The sequence below is a fragment of the Convolutriloba macropyga genome, chromosome 8 (assembly GCF_964194025.1).
Source record: "Convolutriloba macropyga chromosome 8, txConMacr16.3, whole genome shotgun sequence".
Taxonomy (NCBI): domain Eukaryota; kingdom Metazoa; phylum Xenacoelomorpha; order Acoela; family Convolutidae; genus Convolutriloba; species Convolutriloba macropyga.
Genome location: NC_134475.1, coordinates 50,093,266 through 50,120,796, shown reverse-complemented (window position 1 = coordinate 50,120,796; position 27,531 = coordinate 50,093,266). Strand labels below are relative to the sequence as shown.

Sequence of the window (27,531 nt, the reverse complement as noted above, 5' to 3'; positions counted from 1 at the left end):
GCATTTAGATATTTAAATTACCAATCTTCAAAAATTAGAGAAAACAAAAGTAATCATTCTAGACACAAGTATTATTTTTATTCAATCTCCAAATTAATTTATCTTTGCACAATTGACACATTTGATTTTCACATAGCTTTAAGAAGTTTAACCATCAATGAAAGCGTTTGAGCTTCAGAGGATGTCAGAAGTAATCGTCCTCATCACCCCCCTCGTCCTCCTCTGTTACTCCAGGGTGTCGTAACATCTTGAATTTCTTCACCTGTTAAGTCAATAGACAAAGCATTATAGCAACTGAATAACAATCCCTCATCTAAATTGAGCCAAGTCTCTACAAAATAAGTCTCTACCAAGATGGGCTCTGAATTTGATTATTTCTGGTTGATCATTTCCAAATTGCAGTTAATGTTTTCAACTCAGTGGACTTCAAAATTTAAGTTATCAGTGACTTTTTTATTACGCCTGATTACGTCTATAGCATATTTATAGTCTACTTGAAGGCTTGTATAGTATTTATCCAGGTTTCTACTGTCATTTCCGTCAATTTTAATTCAAATCTCTGGAATTTTCTCTACAATATATCAAAAAATTGATTGCTTTTGTAATCGCTGCCTCAAAATGGCTCATAAATTTTAATGTAATTTGAAATCTGGACTGTATGCTGGGCAGACTAGGACCCTGCGCTTCTTTTTTGGAAGAATTAGCCAACAATCTGTGATTGATGCGCAGGGTCATCATTTTCTGGATAATAAAGTCCCATAAATGATTATTGCCTTCAAAGATGAAAAATTCCCAATAAGCTAATTGATTTAGCTTATTGGGGGCAGGTAACAAGCAGTTACTCTCCATTACACCGCCAAATATTACAAATCGCCTTTACAGCACAAAATTTGATTGTTTCTTCAAATAATCATCTAAAATCTCGAAAACTTTTTTGTGACTGGAAGTGCGCTTTCTAGTCTTATGAACAATATTCTGTTAAAACGGAAGGGTTTTTGAGCATATTGATTAGCGATTTTGATAAACGACAAAACACTTTCTGTCTGCAAAAACAAGTTTTCTCACTGTACTTCTGACTGTTGAGCTTGTTTTTAGTAACCTTTGTCAGCATTCTGTGAACTGGATTACGTTTTCCAGTTGGTGTTATTGTACATGAAAATTCGACATGCCGTAGCGTTTCCACTGGGCAAATGGTAAAAGAGCAAAGAGGTTGGTTGATTCACCTTTCCTTATCCAGAGGAGAAATAGAAATATGAAGATATGAATATTTAAAGTAAATCTTAAATCAATATTTTGTACATCTTTTTGCACTTTAGCACAGCACAATTTATGCCTACTGAGCATAAATCATGGATAAAGACAAGAAATCTTGCTGTACCCAAGTTTTGGTACTGTAAGGTACGTTGTGGAAGTTGATGTTGACAGACATGAGTCAGACTAGTTAGACTAGGGCAAAAAGACTGCGGGCGAAGAGAAAAAAGTGAGAGGGAACTGTGCGTAAAACCCAAAAATTAAGAGAGAAAGAGGTTAACAGAAAATAACTGAACCTCACAGACGTAGCTTGATAAAGCGAACAAGAATAAGTTTTCTATAAGTTTTGTAGGATTGAAAAATAGACGCAATTTAGGACTAAAATAATTGTTGCATAGCCTCAAATACTATAATAAATATGCCTGAGCCAAGCGCTATTCGCTTGACTAAGGGAATAAGATTAATTCACCAACATATATGAACAAAGTATACTTATATACAGTCTACAATTGTCTTTCAAGTTTTGTTTTTATTTTACTACTGACCCAATGATCTTGCTGATTTCTTGCTACGTTGATTGTCTCCATTCGTAGTTGATCCAAGATCCACCAAATCGTCAAAGTTGATATACCAAACAAAATTTATAAGCAAATATTGAATAGGAAATGTAGTTTGAACTTAGTAGCAACAGTCAGCAACGAAGCGAGGCTCAGGTGGTTGATTACACCGTAAAACAAATTATATTACCCTTTTTAATGAATTACCAATTTCATACCCCTCATTTAGTAGAAACACATATGTGCAATTTATTAAAAATAATTTACTTGAAATATGGGTATGTGATTCTGATTAAATCTGTATGCATGAACAAAAAAGGAAAGGATGCTGAGGAGAGGGTTGGTAATTCCAAGTTCATGCTCCATGCGGTATGTATTACCAAAACAAAAGAAGCAGAGTTCTGACGTCAATGCTTTTGATTGGCTAAACTTAAGGCATATGGAAAAGTAGGATAAAAGGAGGACTCTGAAAAATTCAAAATCAGTGTTTCGGACTTTTTGGAGCTTCAACAACGGACTTGGCCCTCTCTCCAGCTTCCCTCTCTAGAAGACTTCAATTCAATCTTCTAGCTGCAACTCTTTTCTTCTGCCTGGTCCAGTAGCCAACAACAGAAGTGAGGTTGACCCCTTGCAGAGGAAAAGCACAGGAACCCGGGAGAATACCAGAAGAGCGCGAGGCTCAGCGGAAGTACTTGCTCCCGAGAACGTGTTTGAGCACGCGATAGGCAATCTTACAGTGGTGGTCCCAGAGAGGCTACTGTGAGGAAGAAGGAGACAATTTCCAGCTTCAGATGGCACAACCAGGAGCTGGAGCGGGAGGAGGTGGCGGTGCTGCAGTGGCTCCAGCGGCAGGAGGCCCCCAAGCCCAAGTACCCAGCGAGTTCCCGTCGAAGTTCTTCAACTCTTTCGACCGTTGGGCGAGACACTTCCATGCTGTCTGTCAAGCGAACGGGTGGAATGACGCTCAGTCAAGAAGAAATTCCGCCAACATGCTTGACTGGTCATGCAATTGACGAGTACTACATACTCCCGGCGCAGTTCCTGCAACAGGAAGCAGGACACCCAGCACCAACACTCCAGATTCAACTCAACGAGTTAAGGAACAGGATCGGAGACTACCCAAACCTTAGGACGGCCAGGGCAGAATTCAAGAGTCTGCAACAAAGGGAATCTGAGAAGATTGTGGACAGTGAGGAAAGTGGACATCGGCCAATGCAGCTCTAGCGGCAGATGCAAGGGACTTGGCTGCGAAAGAGACCTTCATAGAAGGATTGGTGGAACCAGACGTGAGGGGGAACCTACTGCGGGAAGAACCCGCAACGCTGAATGCAGCATACCAGAGAGCACTAAATCTTGAAGCAGTGACCAAGGTTGAAGCTCAGAGTTACCGCCGCCGTGGTGTTGGTGTACGATATGTGGACGTTGAGGGCACAGACTTGGGAAACAGTACTGCTCTAGATTCAATTCAATCATCGCTTGTGCAGTCCCTTAAGATGCAGGAGGAAATGATGCAGGTCATGAAGAATGGTTTCCAGGCAATGAAACCTCAGGGACCAGAAAGGAGCGAAAGGGCAAAACAAGACATTGAGTGCTATGCGTGCCATGAGGGCACTATTCTCGAAACTGCCCAAATAAGAAGGAGCATTTAAACGAGGATCGGCCGGGGCGAGAACATAATCCACACAGGACTGCTCCGGCCAGCATTGTGTCACCCGTTTTTGTCCTAAAACGACCCGGATCCTCGAAAGCAACGTCAGTAGGAGAAAGTTGCGGCCCATCGATACTAGTGAAAGCCGATATTAGTGGAGCTGAAAGAAGAGCTGTAGTGGACACCGGCAGTGGGGTAAACCTCATGTCCAAGGAGATAGCAGAACAGTACCCCGTACCACTACAGAAGTATGACGGGACAGTGTACCATGCGGAGGGAAAGCAGATCCGACTCCTGGGTAAAAAGACCTTGCCATTTTGCATGGGCGGCAAGTTTGTGTGCGATGCAGGCTTTCTGGTAGCCCCGATGCTGCCAGTGAACATCATTCTTGGCACAGCTTTCCTTAAGCCCAATCAATGTTCGATCGACTTCCACACGGGTCGATTATTCACCGGTACTACTGAATCGAGTGCTGTGGCATTCGATTGTGTATTCAAGACCGAAGAGATTGCCAACAATATCGACCACGGGCCAAGTGAGATGAGTGGCTTCGAAGGGGGATTCTTGACCGCCAGATGCCTAAACGCGATAGAAATAGCACCCTACGGGAGACTATCTGTGGAGATTGAGATCTCGGAGAGCGGGGTAAACTTGTCTCAAGGAAACTTTCTGGTCTCGGAAACGAATTGGCCCAAGAAGTCATTACTGGCTATTCCTGAAATTTACTCGTGTGATGGCGGTGGCCATGGCAAAATAGTCATAGAAAACCATGCAGAAACAAGAGTGAAGATCGAAGCGGGTGCCCTAATCGCCAAAGTTAGAAAAACCGCATGGCCGAAGAACCGAGAGGAGCTAGAAGACACTAACTGGCTCTTCGAGCAATTTTACGAAATCGAGAGTACCACCCCCAATCGGTTTGCGTTCGAAAACCGTGATTATGTTTCTGAACAACGCCGCAGAATGCCAATGGTGCAACTGATGCCCAATTCGCCCGAAACAGAGAACAATTTAGTAGAAAATGACAACGCACTTGGACTCCGTTTCAAATTATTCGGAAAACGATCAGGGGCAGTTTTTCATTGCGACAAGGGGTCCAATACACGTTATTACATTAACCCCTGGTTTCAACAGGGAGAAAAGGTACTGTACACAGATCTTTGGCGCTTGTTTTCGAACCTTCGAACCAAAGCCGAACGATACCACACATTGGAGCTCAGAATTGATGAAAAGGACCTGAAGCTCCTTGGATTGAACATGGAGATCGTACACGATTTCATCATCAGAATATTTGGCGTTTCTGAGGTTAGATTTTTGATCATCCCTGACCAATCATCTGAAGAAATTTTGAAGGAAGATTCAATAAAGGGAGCCCCTAGAGTGCTCTCCACAATCAGCGAAGATGCTCAATTCAACGCTGACGTAGACGAAATCACGGAGGCACTCCTTGAGAACACAAACGGTGCCAACAACCAACAGAAAGACGTAGCGGAGCAGATTGTCTACAATTTTAGAGCCAATTTTGCAAAGGATGACAATGAATTGGTCCTTACCAACCTAGTTGAGCACAACATTGAAACCAGCGACCGCGCCAATCAAGCTACCGGCTTACAAGACCACCCCGGCTAAGCTGGCAGAGATTAAGAAACAAGTGCAACAGATGCTCGATTTTGACATCATCCAACCGTCAAAAAGCGATTGGAGTGCTCCAGTGGTCTTAGTGGCAAAGAAGGATGGCACTTCACGTTTCTGTGTAGATTTCCGCAAACTCAACGCGATCACCAAAAAGGACGCATTTCCATTGCCATTAATTGATCAGATCTTGGATTGCTTGGAAGGAGCCCAATTTGACAGCTCCTTGGACCTAGCAGCGGGCTACTGGCAAGTACCACTCACTGAGAGTGCTAGACCGAAAACAGCCTTCTCAACGCCAGATGGGGCCACTATGAGTACAAGCGGCTACCCTTCGGACTGTGCAATGCGCCTGCAACTTTCCAGCGCCTCATGAATCAATTGTTCAAAGAAGAGTTATATGATTTTGTGACCATCTTTCTCGATGATGTCCTCATCTACAGCCAGAACCTGGAAGAGCACCTCAGACACCTCAAAATTGTTTTGGAGAGACTAGCGTCAGCCGGATTGAAACTGAAGCCCTCGAAATGCAAGCTGATTCAAACAGCAGTGTCCTACCTTGGATATCACATTAGAGCGGATGGAATATGGCCAGATGAGGGGAAACTGAACGCCCTATCGAAGTGGCCTGAACCCACTAATACAACGGAAGTACGGTCATTTGTTGGCTTTTGTAGCTACTACAGACGATTTGTTAAAGACTTTGCGGGTATAGCGAAGCCCCTTCATGAGCTTACTAAAAAGCACCAGCGATTCTATTGGAACGAGAATTGTCAGCGTTCCTTTGAAGTTCTGAAGAATAGACTCATCGGAGCACCAATTTTGAGCCATCCAAATTACGACCGACCTTTTGTTTTGGACACTGACGCTAGCAACCACAGCAATGCAGCTGTTCTGTCGAATCTAGACAGCAATACGGAGAATCCACTTGCTTTCGCTAGTCGCGTGCTGACTCGAACAGAAGTAAACTACAGTACAACGAAAAGAGAAGCGTTGGCGGTTGTTCAAGCAGTAAAGTGGTTCCGCTCCTATTTGCTGTGTATCCCCTTTATACTTCGGCCAGACCACGCTAGTTTACAATGGCTCTTTCGTCAGAATGCTGACGGAATGACATACAGAATGATCGAGGTGTTGCGAGATTTTGAGTTCCAAGTAATTCTCCGGCCTGGTGAGAAACATGGCAATGCAGACGTTCTTTCTCGGCAAACAACAAGGGAACCTGAGTGGCAGGAGGGCGAGGAAGAGGCATTAACTGGATCTTGTCCGGAACCCACGAACTTGGAGACGGCAATAGCTAAATTGTGAGAACCAGAGGTTTTTCTTTTGTCGATAACGCACCATTCGGAAGAAAACTTGACCTCAGTGGAACTCAAAGCTAGCAGTGATGAAGTCAGGGCAAAACAGGGAAGATTAGCTATTGCCACGATTCTGCAAAAAGCTACGGTACCACTGAATGACAGACAGCACAACTGCAGTACTTTTGGAGTGAACCCAATGACGAGGGAACAAGCTCAGAAGCTGGGACCTGAAGTCCTCGGGTTGTGGAATAATTGGGAGCAATTCATGATGAAGGATGGTATACTCATACGAAAGTGGTATACCCCTGGCAAAGACGGCTATCGAGAACTTATCGTTGTACCACAAGTTGCAAAGCGCAGCGTACTAGAACAACTGCACGACTCCAAGGTAACAGGAGGGCACTTTTCCTTACACAAGACACTCGATAGAACTCGACAACGGTTCTGGTGGCCCATGAAGAGAAGAGACATTGATAATTGGATCAAAAGTTGCAAACCATGTGCAGCGCGATCGACAGCTGGCAGAAATTTGAAAGCCGAGTTGCAACCAATCACAGTGGGTGTACGGTTCGCGAAAGTGGCTGCCGACATCCTGGGACCAGTAACGCGTAACCGAGACACGGGAAACAAATACATCTTGGTCTTAACTGACTAATTTACGAAATACGTAATCACTGTCCCTCTCTCAACAATAACAGCGGCAGATGTGGCAAAGGCTTTCGTTGAGAAGTGGGTTGTGCGGTTTGGAGCCCCCGATTCGTTGCATACAGATCAAGGAACCAATTTCTGCAGTGAACTCATGACTGAAGTGTGCACCCTCCTAAACATAGAAAGATCCCGGACGTCTCCATACCACCCACAAGGAAATGGGCAAGTAGAGCGCCACAATAGAGTTCTGGCAGATGTGATCAGCAAATACTGCTCAGAAAATCCAAAGGAATGGGAGTTCGTGTACAACACAACTGTCCACAAGTCGACAGGAGAAACCCCTTTCTCGCTAGTGTTTGGAGACGAAGCCGTCTACCCCATTGACTTTATGTTCCCCAGGCCACCAGACACAGAACTTACAGTACCCGAGTACACTCAACTTTTGGACGAGAAGTTTCGGGAAGCCCACATGTGTGCTCGTGAGACCCTAGGCGCAGTACAACAAAGACAGAAGGATAAGTTTTTCAAGAGAACGTACGGAAAACCGTATCAGAAAGACGACAAGGTGTGGCTCTTTTCCCCTCAACTGGCAAAGTCAAAGAAGTTCTACCTACCATGGACTGGCCCATATACCGTTGTACAAACAATTAATGAAGTCAATTACAAAATTTGTTCCCAGAAGAACAAAAAGAAAAATCAGCTTGTGCACTATAACAGACTGTAGACCTTCAAAGCCCGATCAGAAAATGAGGATCAGCATCTTCGTCGATCCATGCGAATTGCAGAAAGACTGAACGTTACGATGCGGACCATTTGCCAAGTAGCGACGATGAAGATGATGCATTGCTGCAGCGTAATCGGAGGATCCACAGGAGAGTTAGGGAGCCTGTATACGACATGCGGGACGACGATAACATTGTTGGGGACATACAAGATATTTTCGATGAACCACCCCAAATTATGGCTCCGATTCCAGAAAACAATGACGATAAAGAGCCAGCAACTAACGAAGTCGAGCCCGAACAGGAGGCAACAATTGATGAAACTGGAGAGCAACCGGTGATTGTTGAAGACGAACCGAACTACATTGACAATGATGAACAGCGCCGATATCCGAGAAGAACACGACGACCAGTCGACAGAATGGGACTGTAAAACTTTTATTTGTTGCATGATAAATTATTATGATTACAATATCAATGCAGAAATAACGAATGCGAATATGATACTAATTTTATATAGTGTAATCAATCTACATTTAAAAAAAATGAAGTAGTATTTTGAAGGCATGAAGTAGTATTATACAATGTGCTAGGTCAAAGTAACCAACTAATCACAAACAGTACCAATCCTATTGGTTAGTTTTCAACTTGAATAGTATAAATAGCGGGCCTTTGCCTTTCAAAATCATATTTCTGGGTTACTTTGTCTTGGCTTTACCTCTTATCCTGCTTGATAAAACTTTGTGAGTGCTAAAATGCTGCGAAATCTTCTCATATACTGGCTGATTCTCTTCAAACCTGGTGATTTCCTTCAAGACGATTGGCTAGAAGCAGGAGTGGTGTTCATCCCAGATACGACGGTGTTTGTGGCCTCTTCTTTCAAGACGATGAGATTGTTTGTACCTTTTCCAGAACTCCCACGCATCGACGTTACCCAACTTCAACTCGCAAGACACGACCTCGCGCAGGATGTGACCCAACAATGGGACGGAAACTACAAAGGACGCATTTGCTCTTCCACGGTTGTCACGGAGAGTTACGGAAACTTGACTGCTAGTGCTGTTATTGAATTAGAAAACGAATATCAACGACTCCTACAGGATTATCAGCTATTCAAGGACCGGATGTCATTGTTTAGCAACCATTCCAATGTGGTACATGAGGAATCGAGGCAAAGGAGACAAGTCAACGTGCTATTGGCGGCAGGAGCTGCACTCATCCTGTGTCCGAAGCTGGAGGCAGCAGGCTGTAAACTCTTCTCTATAATCGGTTTATGCAAATCAAAAGAAGCAAAGCACATAGAGAAACCGCATGAAGAAAACCAGAGAAACAAGTGGAACGTGGACTGGCTAAACATTCAAACGGGAAGTGCAGTCAAAATTCTGAGTGCTGAGGAGCTCGCTACGCGCACTCGTGTCGAGACCATCAGGAACAATACCGACAGAAACTTAGAGTTGCTTGTCACCCAAATCAATGAAATAGGGAAAGAGTGGGAACGCATGAGTGGTTGGGGATGCAAGATAACCCAAGCGTATCGAGATGGGCTGAAAGTCAACTTGCAGATCGAGAATCTACTAAGAATTATATCCGAACTACAGGGGCAAGTTCTCTTTGCACGTGCCATTGTGACTAACCTGGGATATGTGCTAAGCGATGCCCTAGTTTCTCTAACCAAAGGACTATTACCGGCCAGCTTGTTACCGCCACCGCAAATTAGGGACATTGTGTCGAAGGTGGAACAAACGGGATGGTTCCCCGCAATCAGCAAGAGCGAGATGTCTGCATATTACGAATTCGAACTTGTAAAAGTCGCCGAAATAACATCCAAAGGACTCTATATTGAACTCGAAATTCCATTTCATTACACCTACGCAAAATACCAAGTCTATCGGACTGTGGCGATTCCACAACCACTGAACAGCGGAAAGACGGCAACAATTTACAATTTTCAGAAAGAGTACTTTGTCGTCTCCCCACGGCAAGAATTCTTTGGGGAATTGGATAGGTCTGAATTAGTCAAATGCCATGGTACTGACCGTCTTCGGTTCTGCAAAAATCCGTTTGCCCTAACAAGATCAGCGAAGAGCTCGTGTCTTAGCAGCCTCTTTTTTGACCAAAAGACTGACGCGATGAAATTGTGTCCACAGAAAATAATCCCGCTGCCGGCCAACCCGTCAGCCCAATACCTGAAGCAATCTATGTTTCTTCTGCAGTCGGAACACAACAATTATCATCTTCTTAACGTAACAATGGACACCCGAGCAGGCCAAATATCTGGCTGTAGAGTTTGTTTGGTGCAACCACCCTGCAATGGTCATCTAGAACTCCCTAGTGGTGGTCTAATCCTTCATCCGGAACCGAGGTGTGCAGTGTTGACACAGGAAAGATAACAAACATTCAACTACCTGGGATCCTACAGGAAATGTTTGATCACGTGGAAAAACAGTTCACATTGGCACCAGCCCCCGAAAAGGATCATATGAAATCGGAGATCTTCAAAGCCGTCAAATTAACATTTAACCATCTACCGGACGAAAATATTTATGCCGAAAAACTACATCAATTGGCAGAACCCTTCATACAGCATCAAAAAATGCAACGTCAGGACTACAGCGAGAAGCTTATGCAACACGGGATAGTTCCCTTCAACAGTTGTATATTCCTCGCTATCCTGTTGGCAGTTGGTTTGGGTGTTGCTTGTGGTCACTGGAAGCTGTTGGCAAGACTTCGGCGGTTTCTTGCGAATAAACTTAAACAAGAGTCACCGGCAGTAGAAAGAGTCACATTCAGCAAAAGTAATGAGAAGATGAGAAGGAAGAACCTGTAGTTAAACTTCCTGCAGGGAAGCTAGACTTCTACCCAAAGATCTAATTTTTTACAGTTGCTCAATTTATATTTGCTTGATTACTGCTATTCAGGAGAATAGCCAGACTAGATGACGGGTATGTAGGATTGAAAAATAGACGCAATTTAGGACTAAAATAATTGTTGCATAGCCTCAAATACTATAAGAAATATGCCTGAGCCAAGCGCTATTCGCTTGACTAAGGGAATAAGATTAATTCACCAACATATATGAACAAAGTATACTTATATACAGTCTACAATTGTCTTTCAAGTTTTGTTTTTATTTTACTACTGACCCAATGATCTTGCTGATTTCTTGCTACGTTGATTGTCTCCATTCGTAGTTGATCCAAGATCCACCAAATCGTCAAAGTTGATAAACCAAACAAAATTTATAAGCAAATATTGAATAGGAAATGTAGTTTGAACTTAGTAGCAAAAGTCAGCAAAGAAGCGAGGCTCAGGTGGTTGATTACACCGTAAAACAAATAATATTACCCTTTTTAATGAATTACCAATTTCATACCCCTCATTTAGTAGAAACACATATGTGCAATTTATTAAAAAGTAATTTACTTGAAATATGGGTATGTGATTCTGATTAAATCTGTATGCATGAACAAAATAGGAAAGGATGCTGAGGAGAGGGTTGGTAATTCCAAGTTCATGCTCCATGCGGTATGTATTACCAAAACAAAAGAAGCAGAGTTCTGACGTCAATGCTTTTGATTGGCTAAACTTAAGGCATATGGAAAAGTAGGATAAAAGGAGGACTCTGAAAAATTCAAAATCAGTGTTTCGGACTTTTTGGAGCTTCAACAACGGACTTGGCCTTCTCTCCAGCTACCCTCTCCAGAAGACTTCAATTCAGTCTTCTAGCTGCAACTCTTTTCTTCCTGGTCCAGTAGCCAACAACAGAAGTAAGGTTGCCCCCTTGCAGAGGAGAAGCACAGGAACCCGGGAGAATACCAGAAGAGCGCGAGGCTCAGCGGAAGTACTTGCTCCCGAGAACGTGTTTGAGCACGCGATAGGCAATCTTACAAGATTTAAATGGCAATTTGTAAATTAGTGACTATTTCCAATGAAAGTTTTGTTTTCTAATGAAAAATTTTGTTTTTAAAATAAAACAGCATTACTGTTTCTTCGCTCTTATAGGTTGAAACAACCGGAATATTGAAATTCTCAATGCTAGAGTTTTATGAACCTTGATAAACAACGTCGAGACAAACTTATATATGATTGCACATCCTCATAGAAACATATTTAAGAAAGCGCAATTTACTCAATTTTTACGAAAAATGAAAAAAATAAAGGAGCAGTCAAACAGTTTCAGCTGAAGGTAGCGGTGAAAGGTTTCGTTTCTAAGCAAAAGATTCATATTCCGAAGCTCTATGAACTAACAAAAAATGAGATGTTTTAAATTGGAAATTTTTATGGCACTCACCCATTCACTGACTTCCTTGTTGGCTTCTCTTTGCATTCTGAGGATTCTCTGGTTGCGTGGCAACAGATCATAATCCAGATCTTCCATTTGATTGGGACGGGAGAAGGAGATGGAAGTTGAAGAGGTAGGACGAGCAGCCGCATTAGAGGTCACCAGAGACACCGACTTAGGTCGACTTAAACAATGAAATATTCAATACACTGCATGAAATATCAAACACTTGAGTGTCCCTAAATGTTTCGTGCATTTTCAGTAATGTATTATGTATCCTTCGTGACAAAATTTTCGTTCAAACAATGCAAGACAGTATTACCTATATTAAATCGTAATTTCGTAATTGGAGGCTACAATCGGTAATTTGCGCAATGTTGGAAATGACCTCCACCCTTTCTGTTAAGAATAAGAATGTATCCTTTATGTACACTAATAACGAGAATGCATACCATTTATAATTTTTGAGGTGAATTAATATTTTAAGCAATAAAAAAACGCTGAAACATTTTTTCAATCAAGTTGATTTGTCGCTATCGAAAAATAACCTGTACCCAAGTCTCATGGCATATCAGTCCTGAAACATTGTAATCCAAGTGTATATCATCGGCCCAGTACTGTATCAGTATACCCTAAGAGCATTTTGCTACCTCATTATGTACAGTATACGTTTTATAGATACTTTTTCTGTAAATAGACAGAGCATCTGTGGTTTTGATTCGCATAATGTTTATAGGAAAAACAAAATTTCGAAAAATTGATTTCTTTAAACAATGCCTTTTCTCAGAATGACGATGACTTAAAACATTGAAAGTAACAAAAAATGCCTACCAAAACAAGTAAATACACGCCGCAACCAGCAAATTCAAGTCGAAAGACTAGAATCTGACAAATTAGTGCCCCTTTTTTGAATTGTATGCTTTTTATTTGATTTTAGTAGAAATTTGTATGATTGTCTTAGTTTGAACGAAAACGATAGTCTCAATGGAAACATTTACAGTACTGGACCGACGATAGCCAGTATAGAACCGTTCAATGGTGCTTTTTTTCACATACTTTTCATTTACCCTTCCATCTTAAAGGGCACATACCTTTTACTTCATCACCACCATTTACAAACTAAATAGCTGTAACAAAACAAAATTCTAATCCGTTTCATTTATCTTTTTGCTTCGCTTCATTTCAATTCAATTCCCTACTTCGTGTAAACACAGACAGAGGTGCAGTCCATTGGAGTGGTCCATTGGAGTGGTCCGAAGGCTTTGACCATCGGACGGTCCATCAACCGCAGGTGTGATCCTCTGGAATGCCCTTCAGCCGATTGTCAGCCTCCCTGGACATCCTTCATCCGCAGTTTTTTTTACATGGACTGCACCTCACCCGCAGGTAGGTAGGTACTTAGAGTGTTTCAAAACCACATTTTACTCGTGCATAACTATTTTTTAGCCGCAGCTGCTACTGGCACTTGGACTATTGCTTAGCCATAGACAATCGTACCTGAAATATTTTTCAGCTGTAGTTACTCGTGCATAGACTCCTTCCTACGATGTAAATGGCATAATAAGTTGAAAATAGGTTACGGCTGCGCATATATGGAGCAGAATATAAAACTCATCTGTGCAGATTAAATTCAGATTAAAATCAGATTAAGTTGAGATTAAATTCAGAGAAGCTTTTTCGTTCTTGAATTTTGATATGATCAGCTGAAAAAATGACATGAACGTAGTACTGCTCAGAGAAAATTGCAGTCCTGAAATGTTATGATTCAGCTCTGGAATTTGTTTAGTCGATGTTCCGAGAATGAAAGGGCGCATTTTTAAAGTTCATTGGTACAGCTAACTTAAATAAAACGCTAACAGTTGTACAGCAAACACAAACGTGTATAAAGCTTCAACAGACTTCAAAGTCAGCTGAAAACATCTTTCTCTTACCGTCAAAATAAGACTAACAAATTTGTTCGACATGGAACGATTTTCTACCACAGCAGGCATTGAGCACAATGAATTGTACTTTTCCATTATATTTTTGGATCAGTCAGATAACTGAAGAAAAGGTTTTGGCTATCCAGAACTGATACTAATGTACTGCGGAAATTGCGAAATTCATTAATAAAATTGCCACATGGATGTTTTTTGCGGTCTCAATTGATATTTTGAAGTCTGGAACATGAACAAATTTTATAATTTTGTTGTTAACAAAAAACAAGTAATAAAAACTCTTTTATAACCTTTGTTTAGCAGCAAATATTTTCTTTTAATAATTCATTATTTACGTCAATATTGAACATACGTAATGCTTATAATGGTGCACGCCCCTTGTACAATGAATTTAGACGATTTAAATCTACCACAATTGAGAAATTAACGAAAACAACACTAAATGTAGAACTGAGAGAGTAAAAGAAACCTTTTGGCGGTGGCCGCCCTCCTGCGTTTCCTGCCCATTTCAATGGGATCTGTTGTGCCCTGTTGCAACATGGCTGTAGTGTTAGCATTGGCTATTCTGATCTGTTGCATCTCTTCTCTCTCCTTAGATATCTCACTCTTCAACTCTCCATGTTGTTTCCAGAACTGGGCTGTCCTCACTCTCTGCTGCTCGTCTATCGCACGCATCACCTTATTCGATTTGTTCACTTCTGCAACACATCAACAGTCAATGAAACTTATTTCAGTTTACGCCCAACAGCTTAGTGTGAGCATTTTATGAGCAACCTCCAAGATTTATTTTTATTTAAATTTATACAATTGCCATATTTTCACACAATGATTTGCAATGCAATGCCAAGTTGGCTGTAACTGAGGTCTGCATAACGTCATAACGTGCTTGGAGGAGGACGGGGGCTAATTGAAAAGATGATCCACACATTCTTTTTATAAAAATGACAAGGCAACTGGAAAAGAGCCAAGCTCTTTTATAATTCCACTCCAAACTAATCACTTCCAATAATTTCATCCAGTGTGGCGGCTGAGCTTTTTAACTCAATCACCAAATTGAGTAGCGCTGCAAGGTCATTTCAAGCATTAAAGCTAGAATAGCGTGACACGCGAAATTTAGTGCTACTTCTATCGAAGTCATACGGATTTGTTCTCTTCGTTCAACATTTATCTTTAGCAACTATTATTAGTACACAATTGTCATACATGAAGTAAAATTCAAACTCGAACTACCTCAACCACCAGCAAAACAATACTACGACTTAACAATATTGCATCAGATTCTTTGCGATTGGATTGCGAATCAACCTGTTATTGATACAGAATATTCGACAAATCTTCTACATGCATGGTTAACAAATTTCCCATGACATCAAATTTAGACTGAAATGGTGACGTTATGGAACAGTGTTCACATTCTGTCGAAATTATTATCTACAACCAATTAACAGTTGAATTTGACATGTAAATCCACGTGACTAGCAGCATAAAAGGAGCTTGAAAAACTACCAAAAATCAGTTGAAACTTGTTAATTTTGTCGTATTAAACTGACATACAGTGCGCATTGAAGCACGTTTTCTTGAGCGGTAAATTACTTATGACTGTGTCTTGTTTCTGTAGATCATATTAGTGATTGTACAGTTTTAACTTTACTTTGACTTGTGAAAAGAGAATTAACTTTGATATTCTAAAAACTTTCTTTCTGAGGAACGAAGTTCCTAAGTAAGAGAAACTTTGTGCAAAGCATAAAGTCAGTTTCTCTTACTGGCTTTAACGAAGCCTAGCATAGTTCATTAATTGCGTTATTGAGCAATTGAGTGTGCTGAGAAGCACAAAGTGCAAATTTGGTTAAACTTGTTAACTTTGATTATCGCGCAGAGGTCTCCGAAAACATTGAGACATTGATTATAGAAACAAATTGTCACAGTCACTTCCTAGGACAGTTATCTAGAGCTGTACATTTGAGATTTTGCGATTTCGAATTATAACTTGAGTTATTAACAAAAAACTCGACAAAAATTTGATTGTTTCAATTTGAATTATTTTGTTATTCTGATAGAAACAAGTTAGTTAAATAGCAAAGCTGAGCAATTAGTTATCAGGAGTAGTTGAGCAACAAGTAATGCAACGGTAATCTACAGTATAACGGATAATACAGTTCACAAAAGTTAACTGCAAAAACACAATATCCGGACTGATTTGAAACCGCTGAAACGAACTAGGCGGTGTAAAAATTTCCTTGACTTTGATAGGAGAGCAGCCGTTACATCCAGAATTTGCTAAATATTTTATTCGCATAAATCGGCGAGCGTTTGACTTCGATTTCCCAATAGTATTTATAGAACGATATTTCCCCGTATTAGGCCACAATTTTTGTGATAATTTTTCGAAAATTTTAGCGTAAAGTTCTGGTTACACGTTAAGAACATTGAAATTTTCATTTGACTATGTAATGGTGGGTAAGATTACAGCCGAATAGCAGATACGAAATGTGAATCTAACAAGGCGGCTCGGTAATGTGCAATGGCACATAAGGTTCCGAACCCGCCCATCCACAATTTTGGCATAATTGTCTACCAAATGAGGAACAGATAGAAAAACCCAAAAATTATTTTTTGCGAATCCCAAAAAAGCCCAAGTCTTTTTCAAAAAATTCTGTATGAACGATAAGATAACCTCCAAAACAAATAACTCAGTGGAGTGAAAATTAATGCATTAGATTGCTGTATTATGTCAATATTAAGAAAGCGAGTCAAAACGAACAGCAAAATCAAACAACAACAACAACAAACATTAATTACATCAAAAAATTTATGTCCCTCTTAAAAACTAAATTTAATAACAAAGTCAACATACCGTCAGATAAACCTGACACTAAACAAAAATAACTTATAAATCACCAGAAAACATATGCGACCAGTCCATAAAAAGGTTTGGTAACAATTATACAAAAAAGAACAAAAACAGAAAAGTAAAAAAAATTAACTTATTTTTTTGAAACAATTAACTTCAAAGTAATAAATACCATTAGGAATGAATTAATATTACCACAAATTTGCGATCACCACTGCTTCTATAGAAGGTCATTAGGACCTGACCTTATTCATTTATTAGAGCGGCTAAAAAGAACAACAAAGAACAAACAAAATTTCAATTGAAACTTGCCAGAAAACGCTGTCAAAACCGTCAAGCCAAATTTTGGCACTCAAAATATATTTGATTGCGCCTTCTTCAAACAGCTATAATGTAGTACGTGGCCATTCATTAGTAAGACTAGGTAATAAGTAGACAAAAAAGCGAAGTGCTAAAGTATGTAATACTTTTAATTTTTTTTTCGAAACAAAATTACATTCAATGTCATGAAAGGCATTAATTACAAAAAGAGCTATTTAAATATCGTCGTTTTTTCATGAAAAGGAAACCCTCGAGACCTGTAATTATCCAGAATATTTCTTGTATCTACAAAAAGAACGTCAAATATGACAAAAATCAAATTAATTTAATTTTTTTTTTGTGAAAAAGCGGTGTCGAAGCCAGTAAGGTCATAATAAAATCTTTAAAAAAAAGATTTTGGGACACCAATCCCTTTTATTCCCTTGACACCCATAATGTCATATTTGACCTGTAATCAACTAACGTGATTAGGTAACAAAAAGAAACATAAAAAGAACAAAATTGCGAAGTTAAAAAAGTTTTTTTTTTAATTTTGGAAAACGATGGGTTTGAAAGTCATAAAAGCCATCAGCTATCTGCTAATATCAGAATATCGGTTTTTCTATTCTTCCTTGAAAAGCCAATGACAGCTATCACTATACAGGAAATTTCATACGACCGAAACGACAAAGTATAAATGACAGTTAAGACAAAATTAAAAAATTCAATTGATTTCTTCAAGAAAGAGGCGTCGAGGCCATTAAAACGATGATTTATATCTTTCAGGATTTTAATATGTTCAATTGTGCTTTAATTTGAATGCTAATAAGGTGACATGAGAACTGTCAATAATGTGATAATGTGACAAAATTAGAAAACGTGAAAAACTGGCAAATATCAAAACAAACAAAAATCTAAAATCTTGTAGTATCAAAGCCAGAAAACAATAATTTCAGGCTGAAAACTGCAACCGAGAATAAATGTTAACTCAGTAGAAAGAAGAAGCAGTCTTTTTTTGCTGACACTAAGCTGGAAGTTGAACAAATTAAGAAAAAAATAGAGGAAAAGTTAATTAAGCCATTATTTATTGAAAAGTCAATTATTTTTAAAAAAGAAACGACCATAAACTTTCAATTAAAAAACTAAATGCATTAGCCTGGAGCTGTTTAGCAAGCGAATTGGTTGGACCTATCACTCCTGAGCTTTGATTTGATATGTTCTGTTCTTTATTATTAAAAAAAAAAGTCTTCTTTTTTTAAAAAAAAGACCGACTGATTACAACCCGATTTTTTTTTGGATTGTAACAGTCCAAGAATGGCCCAAAACTACCCCTGTTAATACTTATTGTCCTTTAAGAACAATTGATTTTTCGAATGTTGTAGATATAGATAATTTCTGAGTTGAAACTCAAAATAAATTTTGCATTTTTGAAAATCAACGAGTAAAGTTAGCAAAAAACGGCAAAGTTTTAACTACAAGGCACTCTCTGCGGACTCTGAAGTAGAAATAGCCCCCCTCTGAGTCTACAAAGATTGTATGAGTGTTGTTTGGGGGTGTACTGTAGGCCAATTTAATCAAAGTGGACTAAAGTAGCTTATTTCGTGCTGTTGTTGATGAAAAAGGCTAAATTTTGAAATGTTTATCCAGATTTTTTGATCAAAAAGTTAAATCAAAACAATCAAAAATGCTTGTTCGTCTTCAAAAATAAAATCAACGATACTATTCTTAAAAATTATAACAAATTTTAGCAAAATTGACGAAAATTTAGGCAAAAATTCCGGAAAATGTGAATAAAAACAAAGTGAATTCACTCTTCTTTTCTCAGAAGTTTAAGCCTCGATAACTCCCTGTAGAAAACGAGAATTAAAAAAATCTTTTTAATTCCATATTCTACGCTGGACGAGCTTTCTAATGATACCAGTCTCAACTCTCTACGATGAATATATCGAGCGGCGAAAATTCACGGAACAAAAAAAAACAAACCCAGTTGAGTATATAGTTCCTCCCCCCTCAAGAGGGTCGGAACAATAAAACCCTCGGCATAATGAAATCAGTATGTTCATCTTAATCAGTAAAATTCATCTTCCGCCTTGCCCTATTTAATCGAAAGTTGTCCATTTGATTTTCGATCAAACTTTTACCTTCGAACTTTGTCCTGTAATTTTTTGTGCGTGAAAACGATTCCTGGGGTTTCAATTTTTGAGAAACTTTTTTAGTCAAATTCCTAAATTCACAAGGAAAGCAAAAGATTCAAATGAAACAGATTCAAAACAGTTCAAAATTCAAATTTATTAAGTGTAGATTTTTGAAAGTGTGGATTTTTCAATGCAAATTGAATTATTTTTTTTGGTTTAGTTTTATACCGGTCCCAACACTGTATTAGTCTCTTAGTAAATGAAGCAATCAGAAAGAAAGTTTGCATAGAACAAGAGATGACAAGATGGCCCGAACATTTGCTAATGAATTTTTTTGAAAATAATTCAAGATTTTAGAATAGCAAATTACATGTTTTTAAAACTCATGGTTACTGTTGATATCTAAATCAGTACTACATCTCATACTCACAAAACGATTCATTAATTGAGATTGCAGCATAGCTGCATTTGGACTCACACAATCGGGTCTTCACTTTGGCCCAACGGACCCAAACAATCTATTTTTCAATTTATGACAATTTCAATTCAGTTGTATCTGACAGCAAAAGTTTTTCTCTATTTTAAGCCGGTTGTTTTTAATGGCAAGCAAGAACTGGAACCGGCCACAGCTGCTTCGCTGTATAGTTCAAAGCCCAACAGTGTTAAAATTTCCACGACTTTTAATAAAAACAAAAACTAAACAATTAATAACCGGAGCACTGCTAATTGTATCTTTGGCTCAAATAACAGTTGGACGGTTTCGAGAGTAACATGAATTTGACCTCTAAGTTTGCTCAAAATCTCTTAATTATTGGTTCAAAGTCAATTACTGCTAATCGTTTGAGATAATCTTCCAATAAAAAATAAATTAATTGTGTGAGCTGAAACGAAGTTTAGCTAGCAGTTCACGTATAAAAAAAATCTACAACAGATAGTTTCACCTATAATAAAACTCTCTTCTCCAAAGAGGTAGTTGTGATATATGTGTAATACTTAAACCCAAAAGTTGCACAAATTATATCAAATTCACATAACACTTAAAATCAATTGTATAAATAACAATAACTTCAAGGTCTATGCGCTATTCCAACTTTTAAAAAACTGTCTTACAGTTTTTCGGATTATGCCAAAAAATTAATTCCCATCGCTTTAAAAATGTGTTTTAAAAATTATTTGGGTTCAATTTTGTACCACTTTCTGAAAAATTTAGAGTTGAAATGAACTATGTCCAATTGTTAAATCAAGCGCTGATTCAGCTGTATACGTTGCCCCGATATGCGGCTGACCGTTAAATGTTAAGAAGAAAAAATTGTTTCTTCCAGCACTTTTTAAAGCATTTTTTTACTAAAGGAGGCACAATTCATCTCACATATGTCAGTTTCTGATAATAATTTGTCCGCAACAGTTATGATTGTCTGATAAATGCTTTTATGAAAACGCTGCGTAGAATTTATTTCATGGAATTTTCACATCGTGAAAAAGTTATCGAGAAAAAAAGCAACTTTTAGAAGTTTTAGAAGTTTCACATATGATGGAGGAAAATGAAGGAAACACTTTTGAATTTCAATTAGAACATTTTCACAATTCGAAGTCATCAGAAGATTTACCAGCAAACTTCTGAAGCTTTGTATCATGGCAACTATCGTCCGATATATCTATCTATCATTTATTCCTTTGACATCGAATAAATTAATGTCTTGTTGAAATGAGTATTTTTCCCCAGGAAGTTTTAAAATAGAAATAAAATAAAAAACAAGACGCAACAAAAGCAAACGAAAGCTAAGAATATAAAGAAACAGATAATTGTAAGAATATAAAGAACAGAACAACATATTAAAACTATATAAATGCTGTTCTAATGTAATGAAACTTTCTTTATTGTAATTTTGTTTTATTTTGCGCAACCAATAACAGAAAAAAATCATGTTGGAAAAATCCAGCAGAAAAATCCAGCAAAAAAGTGTTAGAATATCGATCAAACTATAGTCTAAAACTTAGTGAGAATAAGAAAGAAAAATTAACCTACCAAATTAGAAAGACAAAAGCAAATTGATTTTAATCAGAGAATTTATATAAATGAATCGTCAAGAAATGGTGCTTAGAATCAATATTCAAATCAAATTGGTGAATCTAGATAACTAATTTTAGAGTGAGATTATTTGATGTAAAATCTTCCCAGCATGTATTGAATGATTATGATACCAGCGGAAATGTGAACGAATTCATAGAAAAGTGTAAATGCATACCGTCTATGGTACCCCCTGCGCCTGATTTCTGGGAAATTTGCAGTAGCAAACCATATTGGGTAACTCTTGCGACCTCACTGTAAATCATGGTGCTAAGATTAGTTTTGTATCTTGACTTTCTCGCACTGATAATGGGTATGTATACAGCTGATTTTTTAGTCTTTTTTCATCCTCAAACTCAAATCACCATCTTGATCTAATAATCAGATATCTCCTGTAAATCTCTATATTCTACTGTAAAATACCATTCTTATTATTCTCTCATTTTGAGAAATTAATTTTTCTACTTAGTTAAAAACGCTTTTTATTCCGCTTGCGAAAACCCATAACCCAACAGGTTATGGGCCCAGCGATTTTCTAAGTCGTAGAACTAATCTCTGAAACAAAATTAATTTGTTGCTGACAGTCATAATCCTTTTCTGCTTATTACCTTTTCTTTTCACAACTGTTTTGCCTGCTCAAACTACGATGGATCAACAAACAGTGAAGCTGCTGACCTACACAGGAAAGGCACAGGACTTTCCAATCTGGAGCACAAGATTTGTGGCAATGATGCAGACGAAGGGACTCTACAAATCACTACTTGGGACAGAGGAGCAACCCAATGAGCCTGCACCACTAGCCAATGGGGCGAGCAATGATGAAAAGAAGAACCACAAGGTGCTGAAGGATGTATATGAGAAATAAGTTGCAGACATCAACTAGAAACGGAACAATGTGTGGTGCCATCTGGCACTGACTCTAGATGCAACAACCCTCATGCTGATGAGACACGACTGTGTGTGAGATGACGTCATCGGAGATGGAGCAATTGGAAGCTTTTGCAGGAGAGATTTCAGAGTGTGGAGACGCCGACAGTGGTGACCTTGGTGGCACAGCCTGCTCGACTGCAGCTCGACGATGCTGAGGATTTGGATAGCTTCTTCATCAGAGGACAGGAGTGGCTCACACGGCTACAAGAAGCAGGGAAGCAGTCTCAGAGACCCTCTTCAACGCCTTGGTCCTCAATGGTGTGCCAATGAGGTATGAAAGTTTTGTTATACAGGAAAGCTTTAACCCGGCAACGAACTTCACAGAGTTGAGGAATAGGCTGCAGAACTTCCATGAGAGCACAGCACAGTGGCATAAGGGACAAAGTGGTTCAGTGGCACTGGCAGTGAAGCGTGACTTTAAGACGGGACCCAGGAAAGGAAACTGCTTTGTGTGTGGGATCCCTGGACACTTTGCCAAAGACTGCAGGAGGAAGGAGACAACACAATGCAGCAAGTGTGGTGAGAAAGGTCACCTAGACAGGGCATGCAAGAGACAAAGAGATGGAGGCAAATATGACTCGGTGGCAATGGGTCCAACATTGGCTTCACCAAACGAGGAATACTGAGCATCTCTTACTCAGTGGAAGACAGCAGGCATGCTAGTGGGCAGTGGTTGTACAGATCACATAGTGACGAACATCGATGCGTTCCTGGACTTTGTGCCCATTCACTCAGTGGTTAGAAGTCCCAACGGAGAGGCTTCCAGAGTGGTGGGCAGATGCTGTGCGAGGATCAGCATACCCTCAAACAAAGGGGAATTCCAATGCGATCTCAAAAATGTTTTGTGTGTGCCGGACTACTCTTCAAACCTCTTATCAGTCTCAAGATGCACGGAGTGGGGACATAGCTTCACTTTCAAGAAAGGAAATAGCTGCATGAAACTCCAGAAGGGAACTCGGGTAAAACTAACACAAGAAAATAATTTGTTTTACTTACCCTGCAGCGTTCTAGAATTCAAGAAGAGTTCCAACAGCGTGAAACTGGACTGTGCAAGGAAGTGACACAGACGATTGGGTCATTTGAATCAAGCGGATGTGGTCAGGAATGCACCAGAGACAGTGGGGGAACTCGATGATGTATGCAATGTGTGCGCACTGGCCAAGATCACAAAGACTCCAGTAGCAAGAGTGGCAGAGACCCAAGCAGAACAGAAGCTGGTGAGCGTGTTCACAGACGTGATGGGACCTTTCAGAGCAGAGTCAGTGTCAGAGTTCTGGCTCTGCATTGTGTTTGCAGACCAGTACACGAATTTTGTGCTTGTTGACTTGCTTAAGGCAAAGAGTGAAGCACTGGCAAACCTGAAGAAGATTGTTCTCAGTGTGGAGACGCCCAAGAAGCCGAGACAAGACAATGTGAAGGAGTTTGTTTCAGAGCAGTTCAAGATGAACTGTTTAGATGCAGGCATTCTACAGGAGAAGACCATACCAGAGACGCCACAACAGAACGGTTTAGCTGAGAGGTGCAGCAGGACACTGCTGGAGATGGCAAAATGCTTGCTCATTGACTCGGGTCTTCCCAAGAAGATGTGGGGAGCAGCAATTCTCCATGCAACAAGGATCAGGAACTTGGTTGTGAGACGAGGAGAAGAAAAATGCCCAGCAGAGCTGATGCGAGGTATAAAAAATAAGCTTTCAATTAGTAAACTATCTATTATTGGTTGCACAGTCTTCATGAGGAAGCGGGACAGAGATGTCAGCAAACTTGAACCCAAGGCACTGGAAGGAAAGTTTGTGGGTTACACTGAAGGAGACAACGGATACCTGGTGTACGTACCCAACACACGCAAGCTGGTGGCAATTCGAGATGTGATAATCAAGGAGTCCGACGTGGGCTTAATCCCTGACAACACAGAGACGCCCGACCTACTAAATGAGGGGTCACAACAACTGGGGATCTGGCACCCAGATGATGTTCATCAAGACGATGGCAACAAAGAGGAGCATGGCACATCTACTGCAATAAAGGAGGAGTGGCATTACGCAGAGAGCGTGAACACTCAAGAAACGACACTGAGACGAGATGCCTCAGATGTTGAAGAAGCAGCACTGGATGAAGAATCTACTGCAACAAGAGGGAGTCTCCGAGACTCGGAGTCACTGGAACACAGTGAAACATAGGACTTCTCACAGACAGTTGGCTTCTTTGAAGAGGCACTGGAGCAAGCGGACAGGGCAGAGCCCAGACGAGGGACACGAGCAAGGATTGTTCCGCAATTCTTTGGAGAAGTCAGGACCCATCTTGGTGTGACTGAGGGTGACTATGTGGAAACCAAAACAGTCTACGAAGCCAAGCAAGATGACGATTGGGACCAGTGGCACAGGGCAATGAAGGACGAGGTCAAGGCACTCCAAGACAACGAGACTTGGAGCCTAGTGAGACCACCCACAGACAGGGACGTCATACCGGGCAATTGGGTCTACAAAGTGAAATTGGGACCCAGTGGTCAAGTGGACCAATACAAAGCACGCTATGTGGCGAAAGGCTTCAAACAGGTGGAAGAAATGGACTACATTAAGACTTTTGCGCCTAGCTGTAAACCAGAGATATTCAGGCTTCTACTTCAACTATCAGCGAAGCAGAGCCATGTGATGCACCAGTTTGGTGTCAAGACGGCTTTCCTGCACTCACCAATAGAGGAAGAAGTGTATCTGGAACAGCCACAGGAGTTTGTAAAACAAGGATCAGATGGGGAGAAGTTAGTATGCCGACTGAAAAAATCAATTTATGGTTTGAAACAGGCAGCTAACAACTGGTATAAGGAACTGGCAAACTTCCTACTGAGACAGGGGTTCACCAGAAGCAGGAATGACTATTGCTTGTTCGCAAAGACAGAGGGTCACACCTTCATCTTGGTCTGGGTTGACATCATAGTGGCATCAAGAAACATGACAGTGATGTCCGATGTCAAAAAAGCACTCGAAGCAGTATTCCATATGGAAGACAGAGGGAGATTACACTGGTTTCTGGGTCTAAGAATCAGACGAGAAGAGGGCAAAGTCAAAGTCGACCAAGAACGCTACATAGAAAGAATGCTTGAGCGGTTTCAAATGGATCAATGCAAACCCTCAAGAACTCCATTTGATTTGAATTTGAAACTTCAGACAGCACAGAACGGAGACGATGAAGTCGACTAGAGGATCTACAGAAGCTTGGTTGGATCACATCTGTATCTTGCCAAACAGACGAGGCCAGACATCATGTTCACAGTCAACATTCTGTCCAGACACATGAATGCACCTACCAATCAACACTAGATGTGCGGAAAAAGACTTCTGCGATATCTTCAAGGTTCAAAAGATTTAAACTTACTTACACAAAAGAAGCTAGTTATGATTTACTGGGGGAAAGTGATGCGGACTGGTCTGGTGACGTGAACAACAGAAAATCAACGACGGGCTACTACTTCAAGCTCAATGGACGTGGCGCAGCACTCAGCTGGGGTGTCAAGAGGCAGGTCACAGTTGCTCTTTCTTCATCAGAAGCAGAATATCAGGGCACGGCAGCAGCAGTCCAAGAAGCATTGTATCTGAAACATCTTCTGAAGGATTTCGGCATCCAACAGAAACATCCAATAGCAATCGGAGAGGACAACCAGAGTTGTATTAAATTGTGCCAAAACCCAGTCATGCACAACAGGAGCAAACACATTGAGACAAAATTTCACTTCATTCGGGACAAGGCGGTGGATGGGACCATTTCAATTTATTACGTTCCTTCTGACAAAATGGCAGCCGAAATCTTCAAGAAATCTTTACCCGTATCGAAGGTGGAAACATTCAAAACTGTTTTGATGGGAACAGACTCTACGCAATCAGCTCAAGTCTGAGTGGGGTGTTAGAATATCGATCAAACTATAGTCTTAAACTTAGTGAGAATTAGAAAGAAAGTTTCATTTACCAGAATAGAAAGACAAAAGCAAATTGATTTTAATCAGAGAATTTATATAAATGAATCGTCAGGAAATGGTGCTTAGAACCAATATTCGGTTCAAATTGGTGAATCTAGATAACTAATATTAGAGTGAGATTTTTTCATGTAAAAACTTCCCAGTATGTATTGAATGATTATGATACCACCGGAAATGTGAACGAATTCTTAGAAAAGTAAATGCATACCATATATGGTACCCCCTGCGACTGGTTTCTGGGAAATTTGCAGAAGCAAACCATATTGGGTAACCCTTGCGACCACGGTGTAAATCATGGTGCTAAGATTAATTTTGTATCATGACTTTCTCGCACTTATAATGGTTTATTTATACAGCTGATTTTTGAGCCTCTTTTCATCCCCAAAATCAAATCACCATCTTGATCTAATAATCAGAGCTCTCCTGTAAATCTCTAAATTCTACTGTAAAATATCATTCTTGTTATTCTCTCATCTTGACAAATTAATTTTTCTACTTAGTTAAAAAGGCTTTTTATTCCGCTCGCGAAAAGCCATAACCCAACATAATTAATTTTTTGTTGAAATGAGTATTTTTCCCCAGGAAGTTTTAAAATAGAAATAAAATAAAAAACAAGACGCAACAAAAGCAAACGAAAGCTAAGAATATAAAGAAACAGATAATTGTAAAAATATAAAGAACAGAACAACATATTGAAACTACATAAATGCTGTTCTAATGTAATGAAACTTTCTTATTGTAATTTTTTTTTATTTTGCGCTACCAAAAATCATGTTGGAAAAATCCAGCAGAAATTGAAAAGCGATTTAATAAATTTCATGAGCTGTCTGCGTGACAAAATATCACTTTTTCGTCCAGGTGAACTTACAGGCTTGCGACCTTCACCCCTCATCATCTGGAAGCTTTTTCACAGGCCTCAATTGATCATTTGGTTATCCAAGTCTTTTTTTTATTTGATCATATTGTAATGGGGTTTGTTCGTACCTTTGTGGTTCTTGGACTGGACTGTCTGGTCAGTTTTGACTTTCTGTCGGATTATGTTCTCATAGGGCCTCACTTTCGTGTTCGGTTGACTGCTGATTGGCATTGTCGTGGCTTTGTCAATAACAAGAGATAAAATAAATAGATTTAGTTTCCTGTTCTTAAAAATCGGCAGTTAGATTTACGTTTTACAATCACATTTACAACACTGTCAGATCATAAAAGTGAGCGTAATACGTGTTTGCTGCAGATTAATGATGGTTATAATGTTTTATAAATAAAGCCTCAAAACCAGCAATGGCTATCGAAAAGTATAAGTGATTTGAA

At 39.8% G+C, this 27,531-nt stretch overlaps 1 protein-coding gene across 1 annotated transcript; it reads right to left on the bottom strand.

Moving 5' to 3' along the window:
• LOC142344170 (uncharacterized) lies at nt 1-27,531 on the bottom strand. The gene is made up of 4 exons (XM_075395703.1): nt 27,208-27,531; nt 14,442-14,670; nt 12,045-12,219; nt 1-262 (listed from the first exon to the last, which is right to left on the bottom strand). Exons 1-4 carry the CDS (start codon nt 27,308-27,310, stop codon nt 185-187), a joined length of 585 nt encoding a protein of 194 aa, XP_075251818.1. The 5' UTR covers nt 27,311-27,531; the 3' UTR covers nt 1-184.

Coding starts and splice junctions, on each gene's coding strand:
- LOC142344170 (XM_075395703.1), bottom strand. CDS start 27,310: ATGCCAATCAGCAGTCAACCGAACACGAAAGTGAGGCCCTATGAGAAC. Junction 14,671..27,207: donor CCAGTCCAAGAACCACAAAG/GTACGAACAAAC, acceptor GATGTGTTGCAG/AAGTGAACAAATCGAATAAG. Junction 263..12,044: donor ACAAGGAAGTCAGTGAATGG/GTGAGTGCCATA, acceptor TTGACTTAACAG/GTGAAGAAATTCAAGATGTT.